The sequence below is a fragment of the Stegastes partitus genome, unplaced genomic scaffold, assembly GCF_000690725.1.
Source record: "Stegastes partitus isolate 25-593 unplaced genomic scaffold, Stegastes_partitus-1.0.2 Scaffold705, whole genome shotgun sequence".
NCBI classification, from domain to species: domain Eukaryota; kingdom Metazoa; phylum Chordata; class Actinopteri; family Pomacentridae; genus Stegastes; species Stegastes partitus.
This window is the reverse complement of record NW_007578436.1, coordinates 157,726-168,355: the sequence shown is the minus strand read 5'-3', so window position 1 is coordinate 168,355 and position 10,630 is coordinate 157,726. Positions and strand designations below refer to the sequence as shown.

The window sequence follows — 10,630 nt, the reverse complement described above, 5'->3', positions numbered from 1 at the left end:
TACCCAAAGGTGCTCGTTATTGTTTGAAAAAAATACATATTGACATGTCTCTGCCGCAGACATTGTGTTTTTTCAGACAGATTCACATCAATATGAATGAGTTCAATAAAAAAATATCCATTTTACTTGCAACATACATCTGGTCATTTTATTGACAACACAATATTGAAAAAGTGATTGCCATAATCTGTAGTTGCTCAAAACAAGGCAGTGTAGAGAAAAGTAGTTTAAGTTTGACTTCGTGTCCCTTAGCATGCTACCACGTATGTCATGGGTATTTAAGCAGGCAAGTTCAAGCGACAGCGGCAAGAGATTTGTGAAACTAGCAATGGAAGCTGCAGCACCCCCAGCAAAAGAAATAAATAGGAAATTGCAAAATAACCAGTACCATCTGGAAACACTTCACAATTAGCTTGAGTGATGCAGCTAATACCATCTGCAAATTGTCTCAGACTGCAATGAGTCAAGGCGTGGATGTAAAACACCTGTCAACATCTGTAGAGCACAACCAGACGGATTTCAAACTTCCAGTCTTCTATGCAAATGCAGATACAGAGACAGATAATCATGTTGGTTGAACAGATAGACACATACACAGATAATGATGTGTCTGTACTCCTGGAAATGGAAAACCAGTTTTCCCTGAGTTAACGATCTGATGACGGTGGTGGGGAATGCTGCCAAACGCGTCGATCATCACCGTCATCCTGGAAGAGAGCACTCCCATCAGGATAGAAATGTTTCATCACAGGACAAAGGTGATCCCTCACAACAACTTTTGTTTTAACTTGCAGTGACTCTTCTCTCTAAGGGAACAACCGGAACCAAAGCATTCAGCAGAATTTCCCCCACAGCCCAACAGACTAATCGGATCCACTCGCTGCTGGGGTCGAGGGTTCAGGTTGTTCCTTCAACTTGTTACCCATTGGTACTTTCCAATACAGTATCTTAAAAACCAACCCACACAATTTCCTTGGAAATTTGATTCAAAAGAATTGTATTTATCTCAAGATGTTGCACGATCCAACCTTGGCAGGTACTTTATTATTTTTTGTTGCAATTCATTCTCTGCTAAAAATTCCAGCAGAGATAAGTGTAGACAACAGCACAGTCGAGATTAGTCATTCTTATACAATGTTGTAAACTCCAAGTGCAGCTCATATACAATTATTCAGACTAATGCAACATCATCTCCCAGATTTTCAATGGTGCCCTTTGTTTGTGTCTGTTTCTCAGATACTGCGTTACTGTAACAAGGGCTTTTCTTTTTCCAGATCTCAGCCTTGCTACACAGCGCTGCTTTGACAGCATGAGGGTGGTGGCTGTGGTGGCAGGTTGCACAACACAAGATCTCGTTGGAAGCATAAAGTGGAAATTGCAACAGGGTATTTTCACGAACTTCTGCTTCACTTGTAAATGTGCCTTACACAATCCCAAGAGTTGGATCGTTTAGTGCTGTCAACGCTAGATACTCAACCCTCGAAGAGGAGGCGATCAATCAAATCAGCTGAAATTCCCTTAACATTCCCTGCACGTTACGTGAGACATGACAGAAAACATGTTCATATTATTTTTTTGTTGAGTACAGATTTGGAGTTTTCCTCATTTTCCCCCTAAGCTCAGCCAGATGAGTTGGGTGAGGAGTGTTTGTTTCACATGTAAACCACCTGTGAAGTTAATGAGGGGATATTCCCTCCATTTCTCTGATTTTTCCATACATTGCAAAATTACACGATGTACTACAGAGTGAGCATTTGGCAATGGCATTTAGTGAGGGCTCAGCAGAGTTCTGTTCCCCTGCTACCAGGTTTCCAGGTTTCCAGGTTTTTATGGATCTAGAAACGTCTGTTCTGACATTTAGCCCTAACTTGTGAAGTTCTACACTGACTGTTGTGCTCAAAGCAAAGAGTTTATTTCTGCCATGAAATTCTGTAGTTTCGTCTTTTGCTCATTGGTCACCTTCCTGTTTGCAGTCAGTGTTGCTCAACTATTATTTTTGATGGGAAAGATCAGAGAAGAAACCACAATGTCTTAGATTTCTCAATTGTAAAGCTCCTGACCATCTCGCTACATTTGACACAAGTAAACACTGAAGATATTTTATAGAGCCTAGAAGAATACTATATCCTCAATTTGGAGTATCGCAGCATTGGAGCTGGAAATAAAAAGCTGTTTGATGGTGATCTAAATACTACACTGTATACACAACAGAGACAGTGTATGCCACAAAACACAGGCGGGACAGACAGTCAGGGTTCAATGTGCAGTAGGTTGTTTCTTATCAATGACGTGTAATAGAATAGAAATATTACTTCATTTAAGTTTAAAAGTGTTGCCAACTCTGTTTTATATGAATGTTATCATGAAGCTGCCATATGATATGATGTCCTGAATAGTCTTGAATGATTCACAACCTTCATGTGAAATCAGCTTGTTTCATATAACTTGGTAATTTTCCTCACCGAATCAAATTATGTTGTTGGGCTTTCAGTTAAAAGTTAATCAGATTTTTTTCAGATCTTTGAGTTTTTTACTCATTTCTGGGAACCAGTTACTGTTTATAACCAACTAAGGCATCATTAATACGACTGAGCTTTACGTACGGTGACAAGTTCTAATGTCAGGTGTGCAAAAGGTCTGAAATGAAGTGCAGCTGAATGGTTTGAATTAATGCGTGAACTTTAAATGATTTAAGTTCTGAAATGTGAGTGAGATGAGCAAACGATTCAATGCAATTAATAACACAAGTCAAGAATAATATCATACAATCATTTCTTTATTCTGAATTTTTTTTTTGTCCCTTTAAGGCAATTAAAAATATAGGATTCTCTTTTTTACTGTTTTTTCTCACATTGGTATTTCACAGACCTTGAAATATTTCTCCATAAATAAAATACAAAATACAATTTTTTTTTCTTTAAACACAAATAAATATAATAAATATGTTAGTTTAAGTTAAACATCACAAGGCAACCAATAACCAAAAGGAATACTGCGGTGTTCCCTGAACCAGGCTGTCAAACAAACAGGGGGAATAAAAGATGGTGTGCAAGTTACAAAACCAGCAAATATTACAGAATGTTTTACAGAAGCAAATCTCATTGAGTGTGTCAGAATACAGATAGTCGGATACATTTTTTTTCCATGAGCACACTTTGATCTTTCAGCCTTCTGCAGCGTATATTTGCTTGCACTCCATGTCTCAGAAAAAATGACACACATACAATCACACATGCATATATACAGAGGCACATGCACACACACACACACGCGCACACACACACACACACACACGCACACAGAGCAGAGTTAAGAATGAAGCTTTGGTTGAATGCTACTGGGAGGTTTGGCAGTTTCTCCCATTTGAATTAGCTGTAAAGTGCATATCACAGACACATGTCAGGTCTCACTGATTAAGGCTACTGAATCAAACATACTGTTCGTGGCACAGAGAATGAATAGCCTATGAGGCAGGGAAAATGTTTAAGGCACAGGCATTAATGATTATCACTAAAGACAAGCCATTTTGATCACTACAGATTTGTGGTAACTACAAACCAGAATGGTGACTGGTAACGTCAAGACCTGCAGAGGAGTTAATTCTTATGGAAGACCACATACAAAGGTCTAATAAGCTACACAATATTTGTAGGTATAAAAATAGAGTCTGATAACATTTGGGTACTAAAATCATCTCAGTATCTGTAGTTTGTCTAAGATGAGTTCAATTTTTTTTTTTTTTTTTTTTACAAAGATAAATTAAGAACTTTAAGTGTTACTGTGTCAACTTGTTGACTTGTTCTGGTTTTGAAGAAAGTCCAGATAGAGAAATTAATAAAGTGTCACTTTTCTGCTGTTTTTTTCCCCCTTTGGAACCGTTTAGTCAGACAGGGACAGACGTTCGAACACAGTGAGCCTCTTGGTGGCAGAGCCATCAAAAGTTGGAGATTCGGTTCCACTGGAGCCTCCGCTGCTGCTGCTGTAGCTGTCCTCCAGGGAGTCCTCAGAGGAGAAACGCTGGAGAACAGCAGGCTTCGCAAATGCTCCGTGGCCTCCAGAACCAGGAAACAGCATAGCGCTGTCCTGGTGCTGCCCATCCTCCACACTGTTGAAGGCTCTGCTGTTGTTGCTGTTAAAGTTATTTCCATGGCCACACACACAGCGTGAGGCCTTTGGCTCCAAGATGAGAGGAATGTTATGGATGTCTCCAGCACTGGCACGGGTCTGGTGGTTGCCAAACTGGAATGCTGCTGCCTCCCGCTGCATGGAGTCGCCAAACACTGGGGAGAGGAGATCAGCGGGAGGTGGAGAAACAGAGGGAGCACGGCTGAAGACCAGGTTAGGATCATTGAAGGATGAGGGGAATGATGGAGGAGATGAGCTGCGTGAAGAGTCCAGGAACCCAGCGAAGCTGACGCTCTGGCGGAGCTGCCGTGGATTGTGACCGCCAGTTGCTGTGGGAGCTGGCTGTCGCTGGAATTTGGCAGATGGCAGTGGGCCTCCACTGAGCTTCTCCTCGTGGATGAAGTGGCAGCGGGAGCCATAGGGGCAGTAGCCAAAGTTGTAGAAGGTTCTGCAGGGCTCCGTCTTGTACTTGGGGTGGCGGTACAGTCCTCTCAGCTCTGCCTCGCCATGAGCAAACTGACACTTGCTGCCATACTTGCAGCTGCCGGTCTCCTGGAAGCCGCGGCACAGCTCAGTCTTGTAACGGTTAGAGGACAGCATTGGTGGGACCTGGGCTGGGAGGGAGGCTGAGGGAGGGAAGCCCGGCGGGGGAGCCACAGTTGTAGCAGGGCCTGAAGGAAACCCCTCCAGGTTCTTCAGCTGTCCGAAGGTGGAGAGCAGGGTGCTGCTGGACTCGGTCAGGCTCATGGAGCGGTCGGGCCGGAAGGACAGCTGTTTTTGATTGGAGACCGGGCCCTGGCTCCAGATGTTGGAAGGCCAGAAAGAGCTGCCATTGTCGTCATTGTTAACATGCTCGGTGCTCAGGCTGAGGCTGGAGGAGGTAGGAGGGGAGGGTGGGGAGAAGAAGGAGGTTGACCGGTTCAGCCGACTCTGCCCCGGGGCTTTGAGTGGAGATTGTGTCGGGAGCAAGGCATCGTTCAGGGCCAGGTTCATGAAGTTCTGTAACAGATGGTGGAAATAATTAATATACAGAATCCACATGACTTAATTCAAAGCAAGTTGTTTTGGATATTTATAATTTCCTGGTCGCTTTACAACAAATCTTGTTTTCTACAATAAATATATAAATATATGCTTTATCAGCAAGAGATAACATACATTAGTATGATCTTTTAGTTTTTGAAAAAGTGACATTTCAAGAGAGGTTTTGCAAAGGAAAACGCCAAAACAAGGTGGTAAAATAAAAAAAACAACATTCTTTTAGAGTTTAATTTGCCAATACATGCAGTCCCATTATTCAAATACAGAGGACTGTTTTGTTTGATGTCTATTTTACAATAATATTCACACAGTGGAAGATTGGACTTCAAGAAACAAACAACTTGGGACTGACTGTCTCCCGTATCTGATCTTTTAAGGGAAAAAAAAACCCCTCTGTGACTAAACTCAGTTCAAAAAGAGTTCACTGTCAAATCAGCGATTCACACAAGTAATAAAAATGAGCAGGAATAAACATTTGAACAAACACCAGTCACTTTGGGAAAGGGGGTTACAGAAACGGACCCGCTCCAACTCCATGAGGCGTGAACATGAATAAAAAAAACTAAATAAAATCAGAGGTTCTGACTCACCTTTGTGAGAATGTCGTCAAGCATATCGGACATGCTGTATCCCTTTGCCAGCAAGAAGAAGATTCAGCTCTGATCCACAGATGACTGCCGGATACCTGTGTCCAGACTTAGAGTTGACTCGGCTGTTGTGCTGCCCTGAGTATTTATTCTGTCGGAAGCTCCTCCTCAATCTTGGGAGGAGTTTCCACTGCAATGTTCCCGGATGAACCTCCCTCTGTCTCAGGTTTCATGGTGAGCTCAGAGATGGGCGGGTAGTAAAACAACAACAAGTTTTTAAAAAAAAAAAAAAAAAAGGGAGAGAGAGAAGAAAGAAAACTGTGTATTTTTAGCTGGCTGTGTGAAATGTTTCAGTTTCGTGGGCATGTGAAAGCAAAGTGGCTTATTTACATAGCTCACACATGCTCTGGATCCTGGCCCAGAAGCAGTCTACACTTTATTTTTTCCTCCGTTTGCTCTTATTCTGTATGTGCTCATTCCTGTGAACGGCTCGAGATTTTCTGGAGGGTGATAAATCATTCCAACTCTGTGAAATTTTTCAGAATCTGAAAGGTGCAAAGTGGCAAAGAGGGCTGTTTGTTTAAAAAAAAAAAAAAGCTCTACACTGACTCTTTTCATGTCAAATGAACAAGCAGAGCAGAGCATTTTTGAAGTCAACACGTACACAGAAACAGAATCATACATTTATAGGACATACATTCCTATGACTAATCCTCTGTTTTTGGAAAGTGCCGTCCCCTGATCACGTACTGTAAAGTTTCAGTCCATAGGTTTTACCCACAGAGCGGACAGAATATGTAACCGTACCTTGTTCCTTACCAGAAGACTCACAGCTGCATTTCCCCCCTTGTATCCTTTGGTTTCTGTTACAACACAGCTCCAGTATTCCACGAAAGCGCTCAGGGAGTCCAGAAGTTACCAGAACACAGCAAACACAAGCACTGATTAGTAAAAAAAAAATAAAAAATGGTAGAAACCTTTGGGCTGAAAACAAGATAGAACTGAGTAAAAATAAACAGAACAAATGATCTAAACTGAACTCTGGCCTGCTACTTATGTCATGTTTTTCAATTTGAGTCTTTTTGTGTGTGTTTCCAGGCCCGGTACTGTGACTTTACTTAATATTTAATCAGAATAACATTGTGATTTCGTCTTACACTAAATACTGATCCTCCTTTTTTTTAATTCACTTTTTTTTATTTTCCTCTACTCTGTTCTTTTTCTTTAGAAGCCTTTACAATACTTAGATTTACCGGAAACTCATGTTTTAAAAGTTGTTTTTACGGAAGATTCACACCAGTGTCCCACTTTTAAGTTTGTAGCCCACAACGGAAGCAAAACTGTCAGTCTCCGTTTTCAAATGTCACATCAACTTTACTGACAGTGTTGTTACCAGAAGCATATTGTGCGTAGCTGATGGTTTATGTTTTTTTTGTTGTTTTTTTTTGGTTGGTTGTTGGTTTCTATGGTGAGGACTGCAACAGTTATGGTTTTTGTTTTCCTTCTCAGAAGGAATCCAGAGGAGCGTGGCAGCTTCCCCCCCTCACAAGAACGCATTACATTAACATTGTGTGTGTGTTTGTTATGTGATCCTGTGTTATTTTGTAGTGCACACACACTTTCTAGGAGCTATCTCCTTGACTCACACACTGCGCGGTCCATTTTCTCACAGTGTCTTCTGCACTTCAAGTCAATTAAAATTTTCTTGGTCTTTTACTGTAACCTGTAATTACATTAATCACGATCAAATCAGTGTAGCAGAATTATAAAAGCTTTATTTAAGTTAGTAGGGCTGTGTCACTGAGTCAGTTTACGGGATCAAACCTGCATTTCTAGTCCAGAATGAATCATCAAAACGTGATACTGAATACTAATTGATCATGAATGATAGCAAATGAAAACTTAACAGTGCAGCCCAAATGAAAAAATAGTATGCAAAATCTGATTTAGTCGTGTCTATCAGCTTCCGTTTCGTTTCTTCAACACCGTTGCGCTGATATAAGCTAATAGGGGGACTGCGTTACTTTCTGTGCTGCTCGTACATGCGTCACCCACTCACATGAGTCATGTTCAGTCCTGGCAATGACAGCACATACATTCGAATAAATGTTGTGCAAGTGTAGAAAAGTTACTGCAATATTAGTGGTTACGCGTGACGGTGGTAAACTCAAGATGGGCACCACAATAAAGAACTCAACCTGAGGCCAAAATACCCAAGGGTTGCACAAGTGTTTCGTAATGATAGAATAAGAATAGATGAGTCCTGTATTTAGTAAAATGTTCGTCAGGTAGAAGAAACACATTATAATCCAACTGTTAAATAATTGATGCACTAAGAAGTGTGATAATGTAGACGGTTTAAGTGGCACTCAGTCTTTCATGAATTCAAGCTGCAGTCATATCTTGTTTTGTATGTATTCTATTTTTAAGAATAAAGTATCGGCATACTACATAACATAGCTTCACTGGATTAAAAGAGTACAAAGTAAAGTGACAGCATTACATGTAAGCACAATTAAAGTTCTCACTTCTGCACTGAGAAACACTGAAGTATGAAACACACCATAAAGTTTCAGTTTCCCACCCGAACATGTGGATGTTCTTCTTACCGTCACTGTACTTTCATAAGCGCCTAAACATGGTATTACTCATCTCATTAGTTCAATCACAATTTGCATACTATTAAATAACTTTCTGATATAATGGTTGAAGTGGATTATGCTCTTTTTTTAAAGAAATGATTAATTTGGTTTCTTTTTAATTTCTTCATCCTTTTGAATAATTTCACAGTTGTACTTATTTATTTTGTGAATAATAATAGCTAAATTGCATACTTCGACCTTCTGAACCTGAAGCAGTCTCTGGTCATTTTGCACTTACTGTGGGCTCATTTTCCACTTTAATTTAACAGCACCAGCACAGACAGCAGTAGAGGGAACTTAGAAATGTCTTTGTATAGTATGACGCGGTTGTAATGCCAGAAACTAGAATGAAAGAAAAAAAACAACAAGTGAATTTTTTGAATTATTTAGTTTACAAAAATGGAAAAAATCTGGAATCAGCATGTTAGCCACTTTTCTAAGTGCCCTCAGGTGTTATTAATTCTGGGGGGAAATGAAAATGGTGGCTACACATAATATAGATATCTTATTATTTACATTTCTTTTATTTGTTTCCATCTCATTTCTGCTCTGTGTGAACACAGCCTGCAGTTCAGCTGAAAATTCTCACAATTTTTGTCATGTGACTGTTGGTCAGAGCCAAGTCACCTTTGACGTCTCATTTACAGCGAGGAGTGTAGAAATTTTTACTTTTTTACAGAATTTGTTTAAATCTATTTATGGCAAATTTTTTAAATGAGACATGAAAAATAAAGTGACTTTTGATCAAATATGATGATTTAAAGTTTAGAAGTAGTATTTTACTGTACTGTAACACATTATTAGTTTGTTAATCTCTAATCTAACTATTCCTTTCATTTATTTATTTATTTATTTATTTTTTACTTTTTTTTTTTTGCTGTGACAAATATGACTTTTTGGATTTCTGAAGAAAATAACTGTACCCTTTAAACCTGCCAGCAAGTGTTGCTCGTTGTTCGTAAGCTTAACTCCACTGAGCGTGTGAATATTCTCTGAAGGTTTCAGCAAGAATGACACCGGCTGCCATGTGCTACAATCGTAACTCACAGGCCTCTTACGCAGACAGATGGACGAACCGACGGTCAGACCAAAGCCAAACAGGCCTCTCGTATTCAGCTATTAATAACTACAGCTGGATATAAATAAGTTACCTAAATATAAACCTGACTGCATTACATACTTATGGGCCTGGCTGCTGGGTGTGGAAACATTCCCCCCATCTTTCCTCAGACTTTTTTCCTCACCAGCAGGCAAGTAAGTTGGCACAGATGCGAGGGAAGCAAAATGGGCAGTGTATATAGTGTATGTTTGGGTGTTTGCATGTAAGTGTGGTCACATTGCGCTGGTTTATTCTGTGTCCTGCTCCACTTGCATGGAGAGTTTCTCGAACAGGGAGGGGTGCTCACACAAACACCAGCTTAAAGAGCTGCTGATGGTGGCTTCCAGGTTGTTGTTGTGATTTTTTTTGTTCTTTCTTTCTTTCTTCCCTTGGTGACTAAGCCACTCAGTGCTCAATGCCAAGTTTTCCACTGGGTATTTTTTTTTAAAATCTTAAATGACATGCCTGAACACTAAGCGTTTAGCCCTGTAACATGTTCGGACACGATCGCAATATCGCTGTGTCATTTACGAGCATATAGGGATGAGCTGGCTGTGGGAAAATTTGTAATATGACAAACTTAGGCAATACCTTGCAAGGTTGGGACTCTAATAAAACAATAAACAAAACAAACATGAGAGCGAACAGAATATGGACAAATGTGGAGATCAGGTGTTTAAAATCTTAAAGAAAAATCTCTTTTTTTATGGAAATCTATAAAAACTTATGTGTATTTTGACATGTTAACATTTTGTAATGATTTGGTGAAAAGGAACGTGTGCAAAAGCCCTGGACAGCAATTCATTCATTCAATTTTTGTTTTTTTAATGTGAAGTTCCTGTTATTTTATTACATAAATATGCATTCAAATGACTTTTTAAGAGTGAGAAATTGATTTTTTTTGTCTCTGACATGAAAGCTGATAGAAAAACTAATTTATACTGTATTGTAAATGTATTCTTCTTACTACAGATGAAGATGCAAATGAAGGAACCTGTCTATGGTGTAAAACTATATGGGTCATGCAGAGCATAGCTTTGTGTGTACTGTGACTGTTTAAAGTTGTATAGATGGATCATTAACTAAACCAGACCTGTGTTTACCCCTAAGAATCACCCAACTTCTGCTTTTACAAT

General features: G+C 39.8%; 1 protein-coding gene across 1 annotated transcript; it reads right to left on the bottom strand.

Annotated features, from left to right (window-relative positions):
- Positions 1-2,755: 2,755 nt before the first annotated feature.
- Positions 2,756-5,872, bottom strand: LOC103363970 (tristetraprolin). The gene is made up of 2 exons (XM_008290955.1): positions 5,757-5,872; positions 2,756-5,124 (listed from the first exon to the last, which is right to left on the bottom strand). The coding sequence occupies exons 1-2, from the start codon at positions 5,787-5,789 to the stop codon at positions 3,880-3,882; spliced, it is 1,278 nt and encodes a 425-aa protein (XP_008289177.1). The 5' UTR covers positions 5,790-5,872; the 3' UTR covers positions 2,756-3,879.
- Between the last annotated feature and the right edge of the window lie 4,758 nt (positions 5,873-10,630).

Coding starts and splice junctions, on each gene's coding strand:
- LOC103363970 (XM_008290955.1), bottom strand. CDS start 5,789: ATGTCCGATATGCTTGACGACATTCTCACAAAG. Junction 5,125..5,756: donor TTGACGACATTCTCACAAAG/GTGAGTCAGAAC, acceptor CATCTGTTACAG/AACTTCATGAACCTGGCCCT.